This window comes from Adiantum capillus-veneris, chromosome 22, assembly GCF_014529385.1.
Source record: "Adiantum capillus-veneris isolate H3 chromosome 22, ASM1452938v2, whole genome shotgun sequence".
In the NCBI taxonomy this organism is placed as follows: domain Eukaryota; kingdom Viridiplantae; phylum Streptophyta; class Polypodiopsida; order Polypodiales; family Pteridaceae; genus Adiantum; species Adiantum capillus-veneris.
Window position 1 is genome coordinate 126,403,277 of NC_140952.1, and position 24,396 is coordinate 126,427,672.

At 43.8% G+C, this 24,396-nt stretch overlaps 1 protein-coding gene across 2 annotated transcripts in view; it reads right to left on the minus strand.

Annotated features, from left to right (window-relative positions):
* LOC147430181 (Major facilitator superfamily protein) overlaps positions 1-21,212 on the minus strand; it is a 72,744-nt gene extending 51,532 nt beyond the window's left edge. The window contains exon 1 of one of the 2 annotated variants that reach the window (XM_086494680.1): positions 20,858-21,212. In XM_086494680.1, coding sequence (XP_086350806.1) covers positions 20,858-21,124 — 267 coding nt within the window. In that variant the 5' untranslated portion in view covers positions 21,125-21,212. The remainder of the gene's footprint in view (positions 1-20,857) is intronic. The other variant, XM_086494681.1, reaches the window with a different exon arrangement.
* Between the last annotated feature and the right edge of the window lie 3,184 nt (positions 21,213-24,396).

Sequence of the window (24,396 nt, forward strand, 5' to 3'; positions counted from 1 at the left end):
TTACTATGTACAAGAAAATAGGTGAAACTCTCTCTCAACCTATGTCCACTGGCTCTCTCAATCGATCTACATGCGATCGTATCGTCTCTAGGGATATACGAGCGTGCGTACTCATGCTGGAGCCTGCATGTAAATCCCACAGACAACTCTGTATATTCTGCAAAACTCCACTATGCATCATGCTAGTGTCAGTCATCGTACGACTAACAATCCCAGTACAAATGCTCCCACTGCAGCTGCTAGGTTGGGCCTCGACACTAGTAGGTCGTACATGAGGCGTCCGAACGCTAACAAAATCTGCGCAAACCTCGTTGTCCTAACCTCCCCTACGCTATCTGCATGTACTGCATCATCAGGACTATCCATCGCGTATGGATGTGTCAACGCCAACACTGGAATGGATACGTTCTTCTCACCCATAGGCGGAATTATGCATCTTGGCACCAACTCATCAGCCTCTAGCATGAGCATATCAAAAAACTCCATGTCTGTCATCTCTGCTTGTGTCTCTAGGGAGCATACCTATTCTACCTCTGTCCCCATAGAGTCTACTTAGTACTAGCACATCCTACACATCTAAATGCTCTGTCTCGTGAGCATGGTAGAGCTCACCTGCGAAGGAGACATTTCTCGTCTTCCGCTCAAAGCATGTCCGCAACAAAATCGAGACCATGCCGTCTCGAACCTCAAACACATGCCTAGGATATACCAAGCCACTGCGAGCTCCCTTGGCAATCACAAATGAGCCGCAATGCATTTGAAAGGACTGCTCTCTAAGCAGTATTTGACATCCACAATCTGCTAACTGTCTCACTGAGATCAAGCTATGTCTTAGCTGAGGAACATAGCGCATATATCGAAGTGTATATGATGCACCAATGGGCAATTACAAGCAGACATCTCTTGCACCTACAGTATCAAACACCGAACCATCGGCCAAGTGTAGACAACCAAAGCTCCCACTAGAAAAGGTGCTAAACCGCTCACGATGCGGGTGGAAAATTGCATCCTCATCTAGTAACCAACGGGGTTAAGTGTCACCTCTCAAAGACATGTAATCAAGAGGAACGCTAAAAGAAAACGTGACATCATTGTCACTAGCATATGAAGCCACTGCTCTAGCATGTGTCAAAACCTCATGTGTATCACGCATACATCTCCGTTGCTGCCTCATACGTCTGAAACAACGGCGTCTAATGTGCCCCGTGTGACCACAATGCCAACAACGCAGATATCGACAACTACGAGACCACCGTCTCTCACGAGTCATCGTCATGGACTCTAAACTCTCACACGTCTGCTAAGTGGATGCCAAGAAATCAAACTATGGCGAGAAATCCTGGGAGAAATCTGACACAGTCTCCCCTGTAAACTGAGTAAAGAACTTCAGCAAAAGCTCAACCATATACCATGCCAAACTAGCAACGAAGTGGGAGATAACTCGACCACTACACAATCATGGAAATCATAATCAAATGCATCAAAACCGATGCTCACAAATACATAAAATCAGCTCCACAATCTGCTATATCTGCAAGCATACACTCTGGGACAAGCAGCTCAACCGAGCGTAAAGCGCATAACCATATACGCAAGTAGTGAGCAACCTAGCTCAAAACGCATCCCACAAGAGAAACTACCTGCAAAAATCTACAAAAACCTGTGAAACCTATGATTGGCAAAGTCTATAGCCACACGAGTATATGCGACTCTCACTCGTGCGAGAGTGTGTGCAAGGCTAACAAACCTGTCAAAATGGGAGTCAGACACTCGACCACTAAACCATCAAAGACCAAAACTACAGATATACATAAAACATGGCGAGAATCTGGGAAAAATCCGATAGAGTTTTCCCTGTAAACTAAGTGAAAACTCAAAATATCTCAGCCACAAACAATCGGCAACACAAACAATGCATAAAATACATCAATGAAGCCGTTTCGGTAATACGCAAAGCAAAGACTCGGTCTCTCATCAACAGATGTCATACACCAAGTCAAAAGTGACTAAACACTCTCCAACCACGACGGAGGAAAGCAAGACAAAACCTGTGGACCGTAATCAGAAAGTGCATAAACCTTTTCGAGAGCAATCCGTCTCAATCACAAATCCACATATGGCATATATGTATCATAAGTATGGCAACCGAGCTCACTCTTACACGAGTAGCTCTATGGACAACTCCACCTATCCGAAACACTTGTATACCTGTGAACCTGGTACCTGCGAGCTATACCTAGCTCAAGTTGTATCCGCAAATGCATACATAGCATAAATTGCACAACATCGTGTTATAACCGCTCTCTGGAATGCCCCATACAATCATACAATGCGTACAAAACCACATCTAGATGTGTAACAATCTAAAAGTCACATCCCAAAGCATCACTTGTATACACAAAAGCAAGGTGAATTCCCTCTCAAATAGCACCACAGTGTGTCATACATAGCCATAGATGCAAACCACACAAGGCTCTGCAATGTAGGAATCAAACTGCCAAGCTTCAATATGTCGAGGTTGCTTCATGCTGCTGCAGAAAATTCAGCGCTTTAAATTTCAAAATTCTGATATGACCAGCATGTCCCGAAAGTGTCAAAACCCAAGGATAGACTCCTGGATCACATATATCCAAGTCCAGATGTGAGAGATGTTAAAAACATCTATTTTCGGACAAAAACGCTTGTTTTCGGCCGAAAACGAAGCACAAGCTTACTCCTGTTGACCTGCTGTAATTTTAATCAGAATTTCAGAAAATGGACATACCATCGCGTCTGGAATGTATCAAAACCCCAACCTAGAATTGTGGATCATATCTTTCCGACTCCGTACGACGGAGATATACAAAAAACACTGTTTCGGGAGCCGAAAACAGCAAAAACGAGCTACAACATTTCCTGCTCCTGCTTCTTCTCTGCAAAATTCAGCAATGGCTTGATACACAAGCACTATTGCAAGCTGAATATACATGCCTAAGCTCAAATCTGCAATATGGGCTTCTCTTGCACTGCAATCTGTGTGTGCACACAATGCCCGTGTAGAAGCTTCCGTGTACACGAGCAAAACCGCTCGTAAACCTGTGATACACACACGTTGCCAAGCTACTCCCTTCTCCCTTCTCTTGAATCTATTGCCGTCAATACGCTTGTCATTGCGAAGCCGTCGACTCGACCGTCGCAATACACCCGCGCAAAACTGAAGCTCTGATACCACTTGTGAGAGCGCTAGGTACGGAAGCGATGTGCGGTGCGTGCGGTGTGCAAGGGAGGAGAAGAGTAGAAGACACACTATGTAGGTGGAGCAACCTCCAAGAATGTGGTGAGGAGCTTCTTTTCATTATGTATATGAAGAATAAGGAATGTGTATGTACATACAGTGGGCGGCCGGACACCGGACATACATTCTTGGAGCAACGAGGAGCTCTTTTTCTTTGTGTATATGAAGAATAAGGAATGTGTATGTACATACAGTGGGCGGTCGGACACCGGACATCCGGCCCCAAGCAAAGATGCAATGCCTTAACCCCAACATGATGGCCTAATCTAGGGCAAAAACCCGAAAGATGTTGAGGTATTGCGGGTACTTGGTGTAGGTTCTGGGGTACTGACTTATGCTTGTCTAGGGAATTAAAACCGGGACGGGCAAGGCAACTAAAACTCCCATGATTTCTAAAAATCTCACTTATTGATGAGTTAATAAACTCACTTATATAATACCAAGCTCGGTAGTAATGCAACTGTATGGGAATACTCCCCAATGCCTACACCTAGCAGACACGTACTTATGTGCAATCAAAGGGTATGCAAGTACTCTAAAGTACGTGGGCATGCAAGTCCTGCGTACAGGCTCACAAGGGAGCCAGAACACTTCCTAGGCTGTCCTAAACCCTAGAAGTAGGAGTTAGCTTGTCCACATGCACATACGGTTAGATGTGGACGTGACATTACCACCTTGAAAGTCAACTTCTGGCCCAAATAACCAAGGAAATCCAATAATTTCCTCTTCTTACGAGAATGCTTTAAACATGTCATCAACTCGTTTGTCTTCTTTGAAGAGCTTTGTCAAACTCTTTCTGCAAGTACAGTTTCTGCTTTTCTGCACTCGACTTTTCTTTTTGCTTCCTTACCGTCTTGAGAGGAGAATAAACGGCCTCTCACCATCTCGAGTGAATCTCATCAATCAGGTAATTCTTTAAGTGATTCACATATTTCGGATCTTGGGAGTACTTGATCGATCTTTTCACACACGTGTCAACCTGCAGTTGACGTTTGTACTCCGCTCTCTCGAGATTCTCCGCCGGAAATTTGCCAAGATCTCCGTTGGTTTCTTCGGTTCCCACGTTGGGTTTCAGATTTCTTCATCTCCCCACCGACCAGCACTCGAAGGGGTGTACTCTCTGTTGGATTCTCCGCGAAGAACCCCACGTGTGGTGCAGAAGAGATCGGATCCTCCATAAAGGAAGAATCATTCTGAGCTTTGATATCACTGTTACAAGCTTCGACACTCCAAGCGAGGAATCAATAGCAACAAACGAACAGAAACTGCAAAATCATTGAGCTTAAATAGAGAGGAAGGAGAGTTGACACGGCACGGTGGAGTTCCAAGCCAAGACGCACTAGCCCCAAAGACTGGCTCCCCTGCCAATATTTCTTTATTATTGTTGTTCGCAAAGTACAACTCCCAAGGGTCCAACTCTCTCCGAGATTTTGCTTCCAGATGCTCTGTAGAAGAGTGGCCTTTTGGGCACTTAAAAACGTACAAGGGATGCCCAAAAGCATCGGATCCAAAAGCCTTGCACAAAATCTGCAAAAATCAACACAAATCGCGGAAATCTGTACAATAGTGCCACATGGCAGCTCGGCGCATTTTACGAAAATCCCACCCTAAGATCAAGCTTTTGACGTTTTTAGATGAGGCCCCTGAGCCGGTGCTCTGTCACAAAGTGATTATGTGGAATGCCCAGCTCGAAGAGAAATGGCTGGGTGGACTAGAGGAACTCAAACCCGAGTAACCAAACCCTGAAAGTGTGGCCGAGGGGCGTAATCTGAAGGGGGATTGGGGATTTTTAAATATTCCTAACCCTATCCAACTTATGGAGCATTGGCCGAGAGGCCTAACACTCAAAAGCTTGAACTCTGGGCTGCATCTCCGCAAATTGCGCTGACTACTAACGTGACAGAGCCGAGAGCCGTGCAGACTGTTAACGTGGCATGACAGTACAGAACCCCGCAAATTGCACTACGGTGATGATGTGGCAAGTTGTACATATTTTCGTAATTTGCGGTGGCAGATTTGGCAGCTTGTACACAAGGTTTTTGGGGACTAGAGCTTTTGGGATCTGATGCTTTTGGGCACTGCTTTTGGGCATCCCTTGTAAGTTTAAAGGAGCCCAGAGGGCCACTCTTCCAAAGAGAATCTAAACACACTCTTTCGGAGAGAGTTGGACCCTTGGGAATTGTACTTTGTGAGCATAATAATAAAGAAATACGGGAAGTGGCACCACCATTTGGGGCCAATGCGTCTTGGCTCGGAACTCCTCTGTGTCATGTGTGTGTCTCTCTCTCTCTCTCTCTCTCTCTCTCTCTCTCTCTCTCTCTCTCTCTCTCTCTCTCTCTCTCTCTCTCTCTCTCTCTCTCTCTCTCTCTCTCTCTCTCTCTCTCTCTCTCTCTCTCTCTCTCTCTCTCTCTCTCTCTCTTTTTTTTTTTTTGGAAAAATCAGGGCTGTATATTACTGAGTACAATATAATCCCCAGCGGATGCCAAAATAGCCTATCACGTGGGGTGTACAAGCTGAATGCAACTCGACTAGAACAATCTCATGGTGGTCTGTGTGATGAGTGGAGGAGAAACCACCGAGGGGGGGCATAATGCCATGTAATCTGGCCACCTATAATCTCTCTCTCTCTCTCTCTCTCTCTCTCTCTCTCTCTCTCTCTCTCTCTCTCTCTCTCTCTCTCTCTCTCTCTCTCTCTCTCTCTCTCTCTCTCTCTCTCTCTCTCTCTCTCAAAGTTAAGTGATTTTGCAGTTTCTATTCGTGTGTTGCTATTGATTTCTCGCTTGGAGTGTCCAAGCCTATAACAGTCTCTTTCTATTGAACTAGTTTTTGTCCTATGTCTGTTTTGTAAGCGAGATTACAATTCTTTCAAGAGGGAGGTATGTCACAAATGATGATGTGGCATGGCCAAGGACAAAGGCCGAACATAAAAGGGCCAACCCTAGTGAAAGAAGCAGCAGAAAAAGTTGTCCAACTTATGGAATCTTGCCAAGTGTCCTAAATTAATTTAAAAAGTTGTTCCAACTTATTGTACCCCGGCTAAAACCTCTAAAAATAAAGGCAAGACCCAAAATTGCGTAAAAATTGATGACATGGTAGGCTGCATGGACGCCCGCAATTCGAGTCGCGATCTGTGTTGATAGATGCTGACGTGGCACGCCGTACCGACAGCCCATGGGGCGCTAGCTTTTCGGGTACCTGATGCTTTTAGAATCTAAGATTTTAATGTAACTACTTTTAGCCAGGCCAAAGGCCTTAATAAGAATTGCCAGGGCTCCTCTTTCGACAGTTTTTTGTGGGAGCACTGCACCCTCGGACATGTACTTGTTGAAGCATAATAATAAAGAAATACGGAGAAACAACGCTAGTCTTTGGGGCCAATACGTCTGGGCACAGAACTCCGTCGTGCCATGTCGTCTCTCTTTCAGTTTTTTTCAATTGTTTTCAGTTTCTCTCGCGTTTGGTGTTTTAGATATTTGGCTTCGAGTGTCCAAATCTATTACACACAAGCTATACGGACACCCACAATTCGCACCGCGATTTGCGCTAACAAATGCTAATGTGGCACGCCGTACGGACAGTCCATAGGGCGCTAGCTTTTGGGGTACTTGATGCTTTTAGAACCTAAGCTTTCATGTAACTGCTTTTAGCAAGGCTAAGGGCGGGCCTTTATAGGAATTGCCACGGCTCCTCTTCCGGTAGTTTTGCATGGGAGCACTGCGGAGAGAGAGGACCCTAGGACATTGTACTTGTTGAAGCACAATAATAAAGAAATACCGAGGAGGAGCAGCAGTCTTTGGGGCCAGTACCACTGTAATAGGGGGAAGGAAGCTGAAAGAAAAGCAGAGTGCAAAAAAACGAGAAGCACACTTAAAAGAAGAGATTCGCACTATTGTCTGCAACAAAAGTCTGACTCTATTCGGAGAATTATGGGACATGCCAAGCACGGTTTTGAAATGCATGTCGGCTCATTGACTTATCCTACGATCAGGCTAGTGTCCACCTCAACAAGGCAAGAGTCTTTCAGTGAAGAGAATGAACTAGGGGAACCGGATGAAAGTTCATCAGAGGATTCCGGAGAAATAAGGGTTTTGAAATGCATGTCGGCTAATTGACTTATCCTACAATCAGGCTAGTGTCCACCTCAACAAGGCAAGAGTCTTTCAATGAAGAGAATGAACTAGGGGAACCGGATGGAAGTTCATCAAAGGATTCCGAAGAAATAAGGGAATCAGATGGTAGTGCATCCGAGGGTTCCGACGAACTAAGGGAACCAAATGCAAGTTCATCAGAAGATTCCGGAGAAGAAAGGGAATCAAATGATAGTGCATCTGAGGGTTCCATCAAAGCCAGGGAATCAGCTCATAGTTCATCACAGAATTATGACGATTGAGATTGAAATGCCAACAGATAGGGAAGGCCAGCGAGGCTACCAACAAGTCCGAGGGCACAAGAAAAGAACATAAAGGGAGTCAGCTGGTAGATCAAAGAATTCCAAAGATCCAGATTGAAGTGCCAAGGACCAGTAGGGCTACCAACAAGTCACAGGGCAAAGAAAAAAAAAAAGAGAAAAGATCAGTAAGGTAAGCTAGGTCCGCTGGATAATTTGGTCAACGATTCTTTTTTGTCCCTCGATGCAAAGTGGATAGGAGGAGGAGAACATCGCAAATTCTCTTCAAAGAGAGTTGTAGCTTTTGGGTTATTAGTAGTGTCTATGCCAAAAGTTTACCGATAAATCAGCAGGTTGAATCTAGTGCGGTGCAAACTACACAAGAGGGGAGCCACTCCACTCCTTCCTCATAGATTGCCTAGATTGAATAAAGTCACTTATTTCTCTTTGAGATTTTAGAGATATGACAGGCTGACAGTATTTTGCGAAATGATTTTATGAATAGATGTACATTGAATTGGAGATTTCCTTGATTGAATTAAAGGCATGTGCTCTTTCATGTGTATATTGTTAGAGCATGTAGAGAAAGATGAAATGTCTGCAGCATTTTGTCTTATGTATGATTTGAACTTGGTGCATCTAGTCATTTGATAGAGATTAGCGAAATCTAATGAATGATTTGAACTTAGGGCATCTAGACATCTATTAGAGATTAGCGAGATCTAGATGTGATGGCTAAGTGAATGAGAACTGAATATGAACTGAATGAGATTCTAGTGCATCAAGATGTCTATTTGGATGAGAAGACTGGATACTGGTGTGAGCGCATCAAGACTTCCGGAAGGATGAGGTGGCTGCACAGTGCTCTAGGTGTATCAAGAGTTCTGGACGGAATGAGATGGCTAGATTGAATGATTGAAACACGGTATTCAGTGTGAACTAAGTGTGTGATTGATCAGTGATTGATATCTTTGTAGAAGTGCTGGATTGGTGGAGTCTATTGCATGGGTACATAGAGTCAGTGTCTACTGAAGAAAGTTTTTGTCCTTTGGCTGCTTTGCAAGCGTAATCGAGGGCGATTACAATTCTTTCAAGCGGGGGGAATGTCACAAAGTGATGACGTGGCATGCCCAACTGGAAGAGAAATGGCCACGTGGACAAGAGGAGTTGAAACTCGAGTAACCAAGCCCATAAAGTGTGGCCGAGGGGCCTAATCTAAAGGGGGATGGGGATTTTTAATAATCCTAACCCTACCCAACTTATGGAGCACTGGCCTAGAAGCCTAACCCTAAAAACTCAAAAGCTTGAACTCTAGGCTACATCATTGCAAATCGCACTGACTATTGATGTGACAGAGTCATACGAACTGCGAACGTGCCATGACAGTACAAAACCCCACAAATTGCACTGCAATGATGACGTGGCACGTTGTACGAATTTTCATAATTTGTGCTCGCAGTTTTGGCAGCTTTTACAGAAGGTGTTTGGGGACCAGAGAGCTTTTGAGATTTGATGCTTTTGGGCATCCCTGCCAAGTTTGAAAAAGCCTAGAGGGCCACTCTTCCACAGAGCATCTAGACGCAGAGTCTCGGAGAGAGTTGGACCCTCGCGAGTTGTACTTTGCGAGCATAATAATAAAGAAATACCGAAAGGGGCGCCAATGGGGCCAGTGCATCTTGGCTCGAAACTCCACGTGCCGTGTCCTCTGTGTGTGTGTGTGTGTGTGTGTGTGTGTGTGTGTGTGTGTGTGTGTGTGTGTTCAAACTCCAGTTGTGTTTGAAGTGCTAAAAGTCTATTCCAGTCTATTCATTTTAGTTGGCACGTGGTGCCCTCCCGTTACAACTAGTTAGTTCCAATTGTATCGACTTCGACCATTTCTTAAAGTAAAGAAATCCATTCTTTTTGTTTACTCTCATCTTTATGAGAGATTTGGAATAGCATAAAAATTCAAATTGTCAGAGTTGGAAACAAAAAGCGAAGAATTTTTGCAGGCTCAAGCCGATTGTTTCTCTCAGGATTTTCCTGGGGAGCTACCTCCTGAGAACCCTGAAGATGATTTGATACCCTGTTCAAGTCTGTTCTTTTCAGTTGGCCCGTGGTGCCCTCTCGTTACAACCAGTCAATCCCAATTGCATCGGCTTTGGCCATTTCTGAAGTAATGAAATCCATTCTTTTTGTTTATTCAATCTTTATGAGAGATTTGGAAGAACATAAACATTCAAATTTGTCAGAGTTAGGGGCAGAACACCAAGAATTCTTGCAAGCTCAAGTTGATTACTTCTTTGCGGGTGAAACGGGCCACACAGAGAAACTTTGCAAAAGAAAACCTGTAACGAGAATTGATACTTCAAACACACGGCTTGGAAGCTAAAGCACTACCAAGCAGACGCCGACACCTGTGTTGGCCCCAAGGACTAGCATCCCTTTCGGTATTTCTTTATCGTATTCAGAGAGGGAATAAAACCTGTGATTTCCTATGAGCTGTCCCGCATAATCCGGGCTGAAAATGACCTGTTCTGGCCCGATTTCGGTAACTTAACTGTACTAGGACCGTTTAGGGCCGAAACCCTAACCCTGCAAAAATACACAGCAGGCTGTATTTCCCTGTTTTGTGCTCCGTTTCGCGAGCCAGTCGCATCCGTAGCAAGTCCTCAAGATCCCGCACCTATAGGGCTACTTGCCCTTTAAATCGGACAAGATTTCTCGGATGAAATCTCTCTAAATTCCCTTGTACCTGCGAGGGATTAGCAACTAGCTAATCTAGTACCTGTGCAAGAGGCTCTTGCCTCCACAATCGCGCATGAACCCACAACTCTACATAAGTCAAATGAAAATCCCTCTTGTGGAGTATCACATAACTGCATGGAGGGGAGAGAGAGAGCAGTGAATGTTGTGCAAGGCTTCAGTTCTTGCACTTCACTATACATAGAGGGTAGGTGTCACGAGGACGTGGCAACTACTAACCTTAGTTGTTGGTTTCTTTCCAATTATTTTTGTTTAATTTTTGAGACCTTCTTTTTGAAGTTGCAAATGGTCGGACATTGTATGGCCAATGTGAACAGTAGTTTCACCCGCAGACGGAAAGTTGGTCGGCACTCGAACTCGTAAAGTAAAAGGATGTCTATGCTCAGTTCAAGATCATGTAGGTCCCCCCATTGCACTTAGCAAGTTGGTGGATACTAGGAAGTGAACTCAATAAAGGCATAAAGTCGAGGTGGGATCACCAACAGAAAGTATCCGACAGTTGGGCCACATTGCACTTTTGGATGCGGTCCCAATGAGGATAGATTGGTCAGATGACGAGTGGGAGCCCAACGGAAGCATCTCCTAAAAATTAGGGAACTGCTATTTTGGGCCGTGAAATGTGTTCACGTCATTACCTTCGGTATGACCAGGGGAACATTTTATTACTCTGCTGCAAAGTCAACTGCTGCACCAGTTGAGAGATTTTTAAGCAGGAAGCCCAATGCGGGGAAATTGCATGTATGAGTGCCAAGTGGCACTTTTTGGCCAATTTACCAAGTTTGGGAGAACAGAACTCGTAACTGACTTTTTGGAGCTGTTTTGGAGGCTCTTAACGCTGATTTTCAGCCATTTCTCTCCATTTTTGAGCTTTCCATGACTTTACCTTGGACCAAGGAGCTCATTTTCAGCATTGGAAGGCATCAGATGCGTGTTTACGGAGCTGTTTTGCTGCGTTTTCAGCGATACGCAGGTTTTGGCAGCCATGGAAATCTTTCCCCTTTTGCATCTATTTGTTCACAGATGCATTACAGGTCAAGCGCAGAAGAGGGGACGCTCAATTTATGCTGGGAGGATGTTTCATTGAGAACCTGTCACAGGTTAAGAGCTATGGAGTGCTTTCTTTTCCTCCCATGTACAGTGTGGTGCTAGGAGTGATGCCTTGCACACTACACACTGCTCTCTCTCTCCCCTACGTACAGTGTAACAAACTGCTGACGTTTCGAAACCCTAATTCTGCTGAAACCCTAACCCTGAAATCAAAAACCCTAATTCTGTCCGAAACCCTAATTCTACTGAAACCCTAACCCTAAAATCCAAAACCCTAATTCTGCCCCAAACCCTAATTCTATTGAAACCCTAACCCTAAAATCAAAAACCATAATTCTACCCAAACCCCTGACCCTAAAATCAAAAGCCCTAACCCTAACCCTGATTTGCTGACGTGGCGGGCTGACATGTGGCCTACTGTACGGACACCCGCACGATTTACGAAAAGCTGGCAGCTTTTGGCATTGCTTTTTGGATCTTTTGAGTTTTGAAGGCTTTTCGTTGTAATTGCTTTTTAGGCCAAGGGCCTTTAAATATGAGTTTAGGGCTCATTCTCTGGCATGCTTCCTGGAGAAGGTGCAGAGTCTGGAGTACCAGCTTGTACTATGTTGATGCAATATAGAAAGGGGCGCCAAGGTTTGGGGCCAATACTCTCTAGGGTGGAATGCCGCCACTCCGTGTCGCGTGTCGTCTCTCTCTATTTCAGTTCAGTTGTTATTTGAAGTGCTTAAAGTTGTTTAGTCTGTTCTTTTCTATTGGCACGTGGTGCCCGTCTTGTGACAGTGGTATCAGAGCTTAAGGCGTACGCTTTTCTGAAAGCGTATCGGTCCTACATAAGAGCAGACAGACCTATTGCCTCCAACCCGGACTTATTAGCGACTCCCACCCTTACTTCATCGCGCATCGGGCGCGCTCCCGTCTTTACCACTTATGTCTTACAGGGCCTAAGCCATAAAGATCACTTGCAAGAGAAGGATCCTCGAGTCACCGTTTTTCTTAGAAGCAGTGCCATGCAGATGTTGATGTCTGTAGCTACCAAGCCGCACACTTCCAAGGATTTGGAAAGTTTTCAAGCAAAATTTTTGCCCGAAGTTATATGGTTTCTGACATCTTCCTTCGGAGTGCAACTCTTGGCAGTGGGGTAACCTGAAATGCTTGCCATGGAAACCCTAGCAGATTATAGCTTGGAATTTCTCGACATCTCTCAGTAGATGTCTCTTCATGAGCAGATGACCTTGGAGGTTTAGTGCGATTGCTATCTTGGGACTACCATTCCCACCAAAGCAACACTGTTTGTCCAAGGGGTGACAGACCATGCTTTGCTCGGCTACGACCTCATAGAAGGAACCTAACCCTAACTTTTGGTGCAGGTTTCAAGATGGAAAGTCAGTCGACTTTTCAAGCTCGATTGGTCGAGATTGCTTTTTAAGTTTGAGTTCTGTTTGATCTTGTTTGGTGATCCTGTTAGGAATTTATTTGATATGGATGGTTATGCGGGAGGAGTAGTAAGAAGTCTGAGCAGAGGTTACTCTCAGCACCTCCAAACGACGTTGGCTGCGGTCTCGGGGACGTTTGGTTGTAAAAGGCCTCTATATCTCTCGGCCCGGACCTTTTTAGGTTATGCGGGAGGAGTGATGAGGGAGTCGTTGAATACCTCCCGGCCCGGACCTTGTTAGGTTATGCCGGAGGAGTGTTCATCGGCGGCTTTATGTTTCTATGTCTTGTAACATGCATATGTGAGCATTTGTGTTGCATTGTGATGTGCCAACCACTGAATATTCCGAATTGGATCAGATTGCCCTGGTATGTAATTCTAATGCATCAAGACACTCGTGGAAGATCAGTACAGTCTGGGTGTGATGGGTAATTTTACTACGCCGGAATATCAAGAGTTCCGATCTGGACGAAACGAGAAGCTAACTCCTTGATCTAAACAGCCGAAAGGAGAAGCTAACTCCTTAATCAAAACAGTTGAAAGGAGAAGCTAACTCCTTGATCAAAAGAGCAGAAAGGAGAAGCTAACTCCTTAATAAAAAGAGAAAATTGATTGTCCCTCGGAATGACCCTCGAAAATTTTTCAGCTAACATGAGTTGTTTTGCAGATAAGCTGTAATCGCGGACGATTACTCTCTTTCAAGAAGGGGAGATGTAACAAACTACTGACGTGTCGAAACCCTAATTCTGTTGAAACCCTAACCCTAATTCTGCCCAAAACCCTAATTCTGCTGAAACCCTAACACTAAAATCAAAAACCCTAATTATGTCCGAAACCCTAACCCTAAAAACCCTAATTATGTCCAAAACCCTAACCCAAAATCAAAAACCCTAACCCTAACCCTAATTTGCTGACGTGGCGGGCTGACACGTGGCCTACTGTACGGACACCCGCACGATTTACGAAAAGCTGGCAGCTTTTGGCATTGCTTTTTGGACCAGGAGCTTTTGAGTTTTGAAGGCTTCTCACTGTAATTGCTTTTTAGGCCAAAGGCCTTTAAATATGAGGTTAGGGCTCATTCTCTGGCATGCTTCCTGGAGAAGGTGCAGAGTCTGGAGTACCAACTTGTACTGTGTTGATGCAATATAGAAAGGGGCGCCAAGGTTTGGGGCCAATACTCTCTGGGGTGGAATGCCGCCACTCCGTGTCGCGTGTCGTCTCTCTCTATTTCAGTTCAGTTGTTATTTAAAGTGCTTAAAGTTGTTCAGTCTGTTCTTTTCTATTGGCACGTGGTACCCGTCTTGTGACATGTAGTTTGACTGATGTACAGCTGTGTGGGTTCATGCTTTTATGCTGAGGCAAGAGCCTCCTTGAGCAAGAACAGGGGTAGCTAGCTGCTACTCCAAAGCAAGCACCGGTGAGGGTCATAACCTCACCGTACAGGTGCAAATTCAGCGTTGTGTATGCGCAGAAAATTGACTGTTTTTCATCCATACGCACGCCAAAACCTTTGGGAATCGTGTCCCACTGGTAGAGAATAGTTTGGGGACTGTTTAGGGCTGGAAACAGGGCAAAAACCAGTAAATACAGCGACCTGAATTTACTGTTTTTGGGCAGGAATCAGAGGGTTTACGCTAGTGCAAGTGAGATCCAGAAGGGGAATTGATTTCGCGCAAGTTTTGGGGCTGTTATGCTGCCGAAATTTGGCCAAATCAGGTAGTATCTAGTGTGATACAAGTAAAGGATTCCCAGGACCTTACTTTGTAATTTACCCCCTCAAAGAATAAAGAAATACCGAAAGGGGCGCCAATTTTGGGGCCTACAGGTTGTTGGCGTCTGCTCGGAGCATTCTAGCTTCCAAGCCGTGTGTGTATTCAAGTGTTAATTCCTGTCGCAGGTTCTCTTTGCGAAGTGCTGTGTCTAAAGTAAAGAATTTCCGGTGAAAGCCAACGCCTACCGCCCTACGGGCCGGTTTCATGGTTCCATTGCCGGGATATCAATCACTTTTTCCTTAAAGAGTGAGCCTCGGTTGTTTTGTGTAAAGACACAGAGTATAGAAACGCGGAATTACACTATGGCCAACAAAGGGAAGGGCATTATGGAAGAGGGTTCCTCCTCACAGGACAGACGGGAAATTCCGCATGTCGCCCTGCCAAAAAGTGGTCAAATTAGGGCTGATTTTCTGCTGCGTTTTTAGGGTTTGCAAGTATGAACCAAGATGAGATAGGGAGAGGTCTCACGTTGGTAGATTGGCCACTAGATTTCCTGCAGGAGTGATGTGGGTCTACCAGGTGACACGATGCTCGCCGATTCTCTGAGGCAATTGCTTGGATTCTTTGACGCATTGGTAAATCATCTTGAAATTTGAGCTTGCTTTGTCATCGGTGGTACGTCAGTGTTGTGGAATTATGCTCGTTTGCAGAGGCAAGAGCCTCTTGCACAGGTATAAAGTTAAGGGATAGGTTGCAAGATGCTATGTGGTGAAGTTCAAGTACTATCCACCTATGGATGCAAAGTGGATGGAAGAGCACGAACTGTCAGAGTCACCAAATGTATTGCAGCTTTACCTTGAGGCCTTTGGGTTACAGCCTACGTATGCCTCAACCCAACGTCTGCAAAGGAGGGGTAATGATAGAGCTAGCACATGAAATGTACTCATGGATTCAGTGCAACATCAGTGTCCAGTTTGAGAAAAGTATGACGGTCTCATTAAGTCATTTGTACATATGTTTTGACAGTCTTTCTTGTGGATACATGCGATGATAAAAGGGTGCTTACCACACAAGATCATCTATGGCATGTATTTATGGTATGCAGTCGAGGACGTTTGCGATTTCAAGAGGGGGGTATGTCACGAGGACGTGGCAACTGCTAACCTTAGTTGTTGCTTTCTTTCCAATGATTTTTGTTTAATTTTTGAGACCCTCTTTTTGAAGTTGCAAATGGTCGGACATTGTATGGCCAATGTGAACGGTAGTTTCACCCACAGACGGAAAGTTGGTCGGCACTGGAACTCGTAAAGTAAAAGGATGTCTAGGCTCAGTTCAAGATCATGTAGGTCCCCCCGTTGCACTTAGCAAGTTGGTGGATACTAGGAAGTGAACTCAATAAAGGCATAAAGTCAAGGTGGGATCACCAACAGAAAGTATTTGACAGTTGGGCCACATTGCACTTTTGGATGCGGCCCCAATGAGGATAGATGGTCAGATGACCAGTGGGAGCCCAACGAAAGCATCTCCTAAAAATTAGGGAACTGCTATTTTGGGCCGTGAAATGTGTTCGCGTCATTACCTTCGGTATGACCAAGGGAACATTTTATTACTCTGCTGCAAAGTCAATTGATGCACCAGTTGAGAGATTTTTAAGCAAGAAGCCCAATGCAGGGAAATTGCATGTAGAGTGCCAAGTGGCACTTTTTAACCAATTTACCAAGTTTGGGAGAACAAAACTCGTAACTAACTTTTTGGAGCTGTTTTGGAGGATGTTAACGCTGATTTCAACCATTTCTCTCCATTTTTGAGCTTCCCATGACTTCACCTTGGACCAAGGAGCTCATTTTCAGCATTGAAGCCATCAGATGCGTGTTTACAGAGCTATTTTGCTACGTTTTCAGCGATACGCAGGTTTTGGCAGCCATGGAAATCTTCCCCTTGTTGCATCTATTTGTTCACAGATGCATTACAGGTCAAGTGCAGAAGAGGGGGCGCTCGATCTATGCTAGGAGGATGCTTCATTGAGAACCTATCTCACAAGTTAAGAGCTATGGAGTGCTTTCTTTCTCTCCCATGTACAGTGTGGTGCTAGGAGTGATGCTGTGCACACTACACACTGTTGTCTCTCTCCCCTACGTGCAGTTATGTGATGCCTCACAAGAGGGCTCTTCATTTGACTGATGTACAGCTGTGTGGGTTCATGCTTTTGTGCTGAGGCAAGAGCCTCCTTGAGCAGGAACAGGGGTAGCTAGCTGCTACTCCAAAGCAGGCACCGGTGAGGGTCATAACCTCACCGTACAGGTGCAAATTCAGCGCTGTGTATGCGCAGAAAATTGACTGTTTTTCAGCCATACGAAAGCCAGAACCTTTGGGAATCGTGCCCCACTGGCAGAGAACAGTTCGGGGACTATTTAGGGCTGGAAACAGGGCAAAAACCAGTAAATACAGCGACCTGAATTTACTGTTTTTGGGCAGGAATCAGAGGGTTTACGCCAGTGCAAGTGAGTCCAACAGGGGAATTGATTTCACGCAAGTTTGGGGCTGTTATGCTGCCGAAATTTGGCCAAATCAGGTAGTATCTAGTGTGATACAGGTAAAGGATTCCCAAGACCTTACTTTGTAATTACCCTCTCAAAGAATAAAGGAATACCGAAAGGGGCGCCAATTTTGGGGCCTACAGGTTGTTCACGTCTGCTCGGAGCATTCTAGCTTCCGAGCCGTGTGTGTATTCAAGTGTTAATTCCCGTCGCAGGTTCTCTTTGCGAAGTGCTCTATGTGTGTATCTAAAGTAAAGAATTTCGGGTGAAAGCCAACGCCTACCGCCCTACGGGCCGGTTTCAGTAGGCAAGCACACAGTAGCTTTGGTTGCTCAGTTTACTTAGCGGCAAAGTAATGAAACGTTCCTCTTGTCATTCCGGAGCTAATGACGCAAACAGATTTCATGGCCCAAAATAGCAGTTCCCTAGATTTTAGGAGATGCTTCCATTGGACTCTCACTCGTCATTTGACCATCTTTGACCACTGGGACCACATCCAAAAATGAAATGTAGCCCAGTTCTCCGGTGATTTTCTTTGGGTGACCCCACCTTGTCACTGTGCCTCTATGAAGTTAATTTCCTAGTATCCACCAACTTATTAAGTGCGGCGAGGGGACCAAGATGACTCTGAATTGAGCCTAGACACCCTTTTACTACTGGCATTCCAGTGCCGACCAACTTCCTGTTTGCGGGTGAAACTACTCTTTCACACTAGCCATACAATGTCCGGCCATTTGCAACTTCAAAAAGAGGGTCTCAAAAATTAAACGAAAATCGTCGAAAAGAAACCAACTGCTAAGAAGTGGGGAAATAATGCATGAGTGCCACTTGGCACATTTTTGGACGTTTTCCAACTTAAGAGAGAGAGAAGCATTAAAACAAAACGTGGGCTGTATTTTTAGCCGTATGGTGGATTGTTGCAGGTACCAAAGCTACTATGTGCTTGCCTACCCTCTATGTACAGTGTGTGCAAGAACTGAAGCCTTGCACAGCATTCACTGCTCTCTCTCTCTCCTCCATGCAATTGTGTAATGCCCCACAAGTGGGCTCTTCATTATGTACAGTTGTGTTTGGTCATGCCCAATTGCGAGGCAAGAGCCTCTTGCACAGGTAGTGGATTAGCTAGTTGTTAATCCCCCGCAGATACAGGTGAATTCAGAGAGATTTCATGCAAGAAATCTCGTCTGGTTCAAAGGACAAGTAGCCCTACAGGTGCAGGAGCTCGAGGACTTGCTACGGATGCGGCCGGCTCGCGAAACGGAGCCCAAAACATGGAAATACAGCCTGTTGTGTAATTTCGCAGGTTTAGAGTTTCGGTCCTAAACGGTCCCTAATACTCCCAGGAGGTCCAGGGACGCGAGGGGACCGCTGTACAAGTGATTTGGCGCATTTTCAGGGCAGAAAACAGAGAATTCACTGTGCTACAGATTTTCGTCAGGTTTTGCAAAGTGTCTGTATGCGTCGGGAAAGTCATCTATTGCGTGGGGATATCGTTTGTGAAGAGCCCTAGTACAGTTATGCTGTCGAAATCAAGCCAGAACATGTCATTTTTAGCTCGGATTATGCGGGACAGCTCGTAGGAAATCACACGTTTTAATCCCTCTTTGAATACAATAAAGAAATACCGAAAGGAGGGCGTCAGTCTTTGGGGCCAACAGGTGTCGACGTCTGCTAGGTAGCGCTCTAGCTTCCAAGCCGTGTGTGTTTGAAGTATCAATTCCAATTACAAGTTTTCTTTTGCAAAGTTTCTCTGTGTCCTAAAGTCTAAAGTAAAGTTTTGGGTGAAAGCCTACGTCTACCGCCCTACGGGCCGGTTTCAAAGGGAGTTACCTCCTGAGAGAACTGAAGACCGAGCAGCACGCCACCGAACCAGCAATCTTACAGAGTGAGCAAAAGACCAGATCAAGGAAATAATGACCCAAGTAAAAGAACTTCTAGAAAAGGTTCTACTTCAACCAAGCATTTCGCCTTTTTGTTCATCAGTGCTTCTTGTTTTGAAGAAGATGGATCTTGGAGAATGTGCATTAACTATAGAGCTCTCAACAAAATCACTATCGAGAACACATTTCCAATACCCCAAGATCGATAATATACTTGATAGACTCCGAGGTTTTTTGTGTTTTAGCAGAATCAACATGGTCACCATGAAACATGTTTTGGCAAGGGTGAAACCTTGAAACTCTTGAAGCATTCCGGATAGTGCTGAAACGCCCCACATGAAACTTAGGCTGAAATGTCTCTCAAGTTTATACTATATCTTGCAAAGTTGAGCCGTTTTGGACGATAATTTTTTCACATATTGATGTTTCTGTCAGATGTTTCGTCTCCTCTTTCCTATGAAAACTCCACGTTTCAAAATGAAACCCTTGAGGCTGAAACATTTCGCAGTGACACTATTTTAGATAGCATAGACAGTTTGTGGACACCTTCTTTGACGACATCATCGTATTCTCCAAGAACGAAGAGGAACACAAGAAATATTTCTTACAGGTTTTTGAGGCACTACAGTCTACTGCAACATAGGCTGGTCATCAATGGAAAGAAGAGTGAAGACACTTTTTGGGGCACATCATCTTAGCAGAGGGTTTACAAATGCAATCAGCAAAACTCCCACAGGCTTTACCTATTCTAGATCAAACTAGGGAAAGTATAGCAATGGACTTCGTTTTTTATCTTTTGAAGACTCGGAGTGGGACTGATGGTATTTGGATCATAATCGATAGATTCAACATGTAGGTTCAATTCGTACTAGTAACGAAGACAGTCAAAGCTGACCACTAGGCTAAACTATTTTTCTCACAGACTTTCCAATTACAAGGCATGCCTACTTCTATAGTGTCAGATAGAGACCTTAGATTCACAAGTTTGTTTTGGAGAGCACTGTGGGAGAATATAGGCACTCAAAAAAATTATAGGCACTCACGAAAAGAGAGAATGACAGCTGACTCTAAAAATAGGCACTTCCCACCAAATGTGTTCTCTAGGACTGCACTCCAAAATCCCGACATAATGAGAAAGCCACTAGTGGAGAAGATATGACAATTGAAAAGGGCAAGTCTCAAACAGTCACCACCCTTGCACAAGCCCCAAACAATTAACACTAGTGGAAGGATCATCGTCAATCCAAAGGAGCTCCATGAGGGAACTCCGACACAAGGAGCTAGATGGCAAGAGTGTTTGCAAAACAAAGGTCATGAGAAGGTAAAGGCTCAAGTGACAAAGGCCACAACTCGAAGGGACAAGAGGTTTGTGTTGAGTATCATGTTCACGTTCAAAGAGTGAGACCAAGCCTTACCGGAAAAAGGGCTCCGCATAAGGCATGGTATCCATCTTATACGTGTATTCGTCACCTAAAACGCCATGAACTCTTGACATTATAGTGTAAAGTCAAGGTCCTGGCTTTTTATGAATTCTTTCATGTGGGTTGCACATAATAGGATACGCATAGCATGCATAGATGATGCTGACCAGCATCATCTCTAAACAATATAAAACAACAATGGGATAGCCGCTGTCATTAGCAGGCTTAGAAACAAGTCCAAGTGGCACGAAAACATAGATGATACAGTATGTGCAAATCACAAATTGATGAACACATGTGACATGGTAATAAACTACTTGTAGCTGATGTCTTACGCGCGCTAGCAACTCTCTCTCTCTCTCTCTCTCTCTCTCTCTCTCTCTCTCTCTCTCTCTCTCTCTCTCTCTCTCTATACCAACCTGTGTCCAGTAGATACAAGAGATAAGGAAGAGAAACGGCGTTCCAAAGCTTGCTCTCAATCTGGCAATCCACTTCATGGCTGCTTGCTCAGGATTTTGGTAGCCAACTGCGTTAAAATCGTTCAAAGAAACAGTCGAAGAATAGAATGCGACCGACAAGAGAGCCGCCCACTTCAACACTACGTGGCCCTCTGGTTTAAATCCTGCAGCAAGCTGTTCGAACCGGGTCCTACTAACATTTTCAATTTGTGAAATCATTGGTTGCATGACGTGGTGGTTGTATATTCAAAGAGTTTTACCCAACATTTTCAACGTGATGTCCTTCATTTGACATTTCCAAGAATGTTTGAATTGTGATTGTGACAAAACCAAAGCTAATAAGAGCTGAGTCGCACCATGTGCAGGCAAGGGGAGAGGGGTGGAGGATGCATTCATGTCACACCTAGAGGGAGTTGAGAGAGAAGAAAAGGTGAGGGAGTGAATTTTGCTAGTTGCAGACTTTTTGATTGGGGGAGTAGCTATGAGAAACCAGGCAAACCATCTTTCTGAAGAAAAATTTTGTAACTCGCTTTTTTGAGGTATTAACAGAATTACAGTAGGGGTTCTACAATTTAGGAGAAATTTTAGGATTCACTATTCCTAGTATCTCCCTCTTTCCTCAACCCCACTCGCTCAGCTAGAATTCAGCCATTTATCACCCTAGAGATATATGCAAGCACTCCCACTGTCGATCCCATGGCTTGGATTGGGTGGGACTTAGTGTCTAGGATTGATGATGTGTATAGTTAGAGGTTCAAAGACAAGCTAGAATAGTTTGGTATAGGGGTAATTCACATGGACTTAGGTGCAAACCCCTAGATTCAGCTTATTCTTTATTGCCACATGGCAAAGAATGTTACGCTTTTAGTTGGTAAGCACAAGGGCATTTTATTTAATGAGTAGCCACAACAAGTTAGTAGGCTTGGCTATTCTCAATGCCATTGTTTTCTCTAAATCAATATGAAGCTCCTAAAGTATGTAGGCATGCATGTCTCTGACAATGATGAGAACATAAACGGTGCAATGTGCAAGCAACTCTCTCTCTCTCTCTCTCTCTCTCTCTCTCTCTCTCTCTCTCTCTCTCTCTCACACACACACACACACACTCTCTCTCTCTCTCTCTCTCTCTCACACACACACACACACACACACACACAAAATTAGAGTGGTCTACTACTCAATGCTCAACACTAACATTTGTGCGACTTGTCGTTTCTTGAGGCAGCACCTGCAAGGGAGGCAAATAGCCACAGTTGGCTTACGCAATTAGTGATATTGAAATGATTGCACTCACATGTTGTTGCTATGTACCATGGGGCGTTCACTATGTAAAATTTTCCTATATCACGTGCGTTCACCAAAATGGATTAAAAGTACCCCTTATAGGTCTTATGTACACATGTTTCTATAACTTTATAAGAATATAAGATCCCTTATGTTGAACTCACCTGCTATGTTACATGTACTTTAGTGAACTCCCCGGGAATGTACATGCAAATTTGTTATGAGCATAAAGATGGACACATTATAATCATAAAGAGTGAATACAACAATTACAAACCTCTCCATAAAGGTTGGATCATTCGGTTTTTTTTTTTTTTTGGGGGGGGGGGGGGGGGTGGGGTGGGGGGGGGGGGAGAAGAAGAAGAAGAAGAAGAAAAATAATTGAAAAATGCCAAGAGTGAGAACCCATGCTCCTTCCCTCTTTACTATATGTTTCCTACAATGTGACCAACTCTCATGAGGTCTTCAATAGTCTCAAAAGTTCCAAAGGGAGAGGAAAAAGACATGCGCGTCTAGCTAGGAAGAAAGCAGGTCACCTCATTTCAATGAAGGAGGAAGAAATATTAACTTCTCTCCTTTAATGGAACATATGGTTGCACTAATAGGTTCTTAGATTTATCCACCTTATCCACCAAGTTTCACATTGCTTTAGAAGGATAAAGATTCAACATTAAGCAATGCCTTGGACAAGAATAATTTTTTTCAATGTGCTAAAATGCCATTACAATCACAAAAGTATTTGTTCTAGCTAGGAGAATTTATCTAGAAGTATGATGATAAGTATTCAAATTTGCATATGAAAGCTACTATATTCTTCCCATGGAATCTTTTTTTTTTTTTTGAAAAAGCAATGAATTTGTGTCGGTATAGTGGATAATATGATATCTTATGAAATTTCTCAATATCCCGTACTGATCAAGGAAAAGGTGATGTCCTCAATGCCCACAAAAGTATTTGTTCTAGCCAGGAGAATTTATCTAGAAGTATGATGATAAGTATTCAAATTTGCATACAAAGCTACTATATTTTATGGATTCTTTTTTCTTTGTTTTTGAAAAAGCAATGAATTTGTGTATAGTGGATAATAAGATATCTTATAAAAAATTTCAATATTCCTTATTGATCAAGGAAAAGGTGATGTCCTCAATGCTTGCAAAACACTAGAAGAGGCTCTTCATGTATCGACACTTTTGAACGCAACGTTTTATTTCTCTATTGTTGTTATTTGCATCGGAATGACCATAGGCATCAACCGTCACTCTAAGGATATCGTCAGTATATACCGACTTGTGAAAGCGATGGTAATAACTATGCTTATAATGGCAGTAATATTGGTGTTACATAACCTTAAATACTGACAATATTCAAATATATTTTTGGTGATAGAGCCTAAGACATCAACCATATTGTACTTCCCATACACTTTGGAATAAAATGATCACAAAGAAAAGCTTAAAAATGCAAAGACAAGAGAATGAGACTTCAAACAGCTTGTTTAATTCATTACTTTGAAATTGTACAAAGAAAAGTGATGCTTATACTCTGTAATAAATGCATAGAATGACTCGCAAAGTGCAAAACTATATAAAGATTGAGAAAAAAAAATGTTTGATTACAATATGGGAGGTAATGTCATCCCACATAAGTGCATGGCTACATAAAATCTACATACAAGCACCATGAAAAACTACTCAAGTGACGACAACTCATCTTGCATCAGCTATATATGGCACTTGCAAATCAATAAGATTTAACAAACAACAATCAGAAAACAACAATGCTTAAGAATAAAGAACCAAACAAATAAATTGTGAGAAAAAATGAAATAGCTCACCAATCCAATTTGTGGTGTAAGTGCATACAAGCATTTCTTTGTGCCATACACTTGCTTGAGCTTCAATGGCTCCCTTCGAACAATAGGGCATTATATCAAGCATTAAATACGACCAAAAGATTAGAATGAGCAATTACAAATTTCACAAATCTTCAACTTTTTAATGTTTATGGAGTAGCACTTATAAAATCCTCCTCAAATGTAGACCAGCCACTACTCCTAAGGTGATATAAAGACCTTGCCTCCATTCACACCCTCACCAAAAAAATCTCTACTAGTGCCACAAGCCAATGGAGTCACAACTCTCCTCCTTGTTTTCTTTGTCAAGCCAGCTTGGCTTGCCCAATCCCTCTTTGTAGGCTTGACAAGCATGAAACGCTTT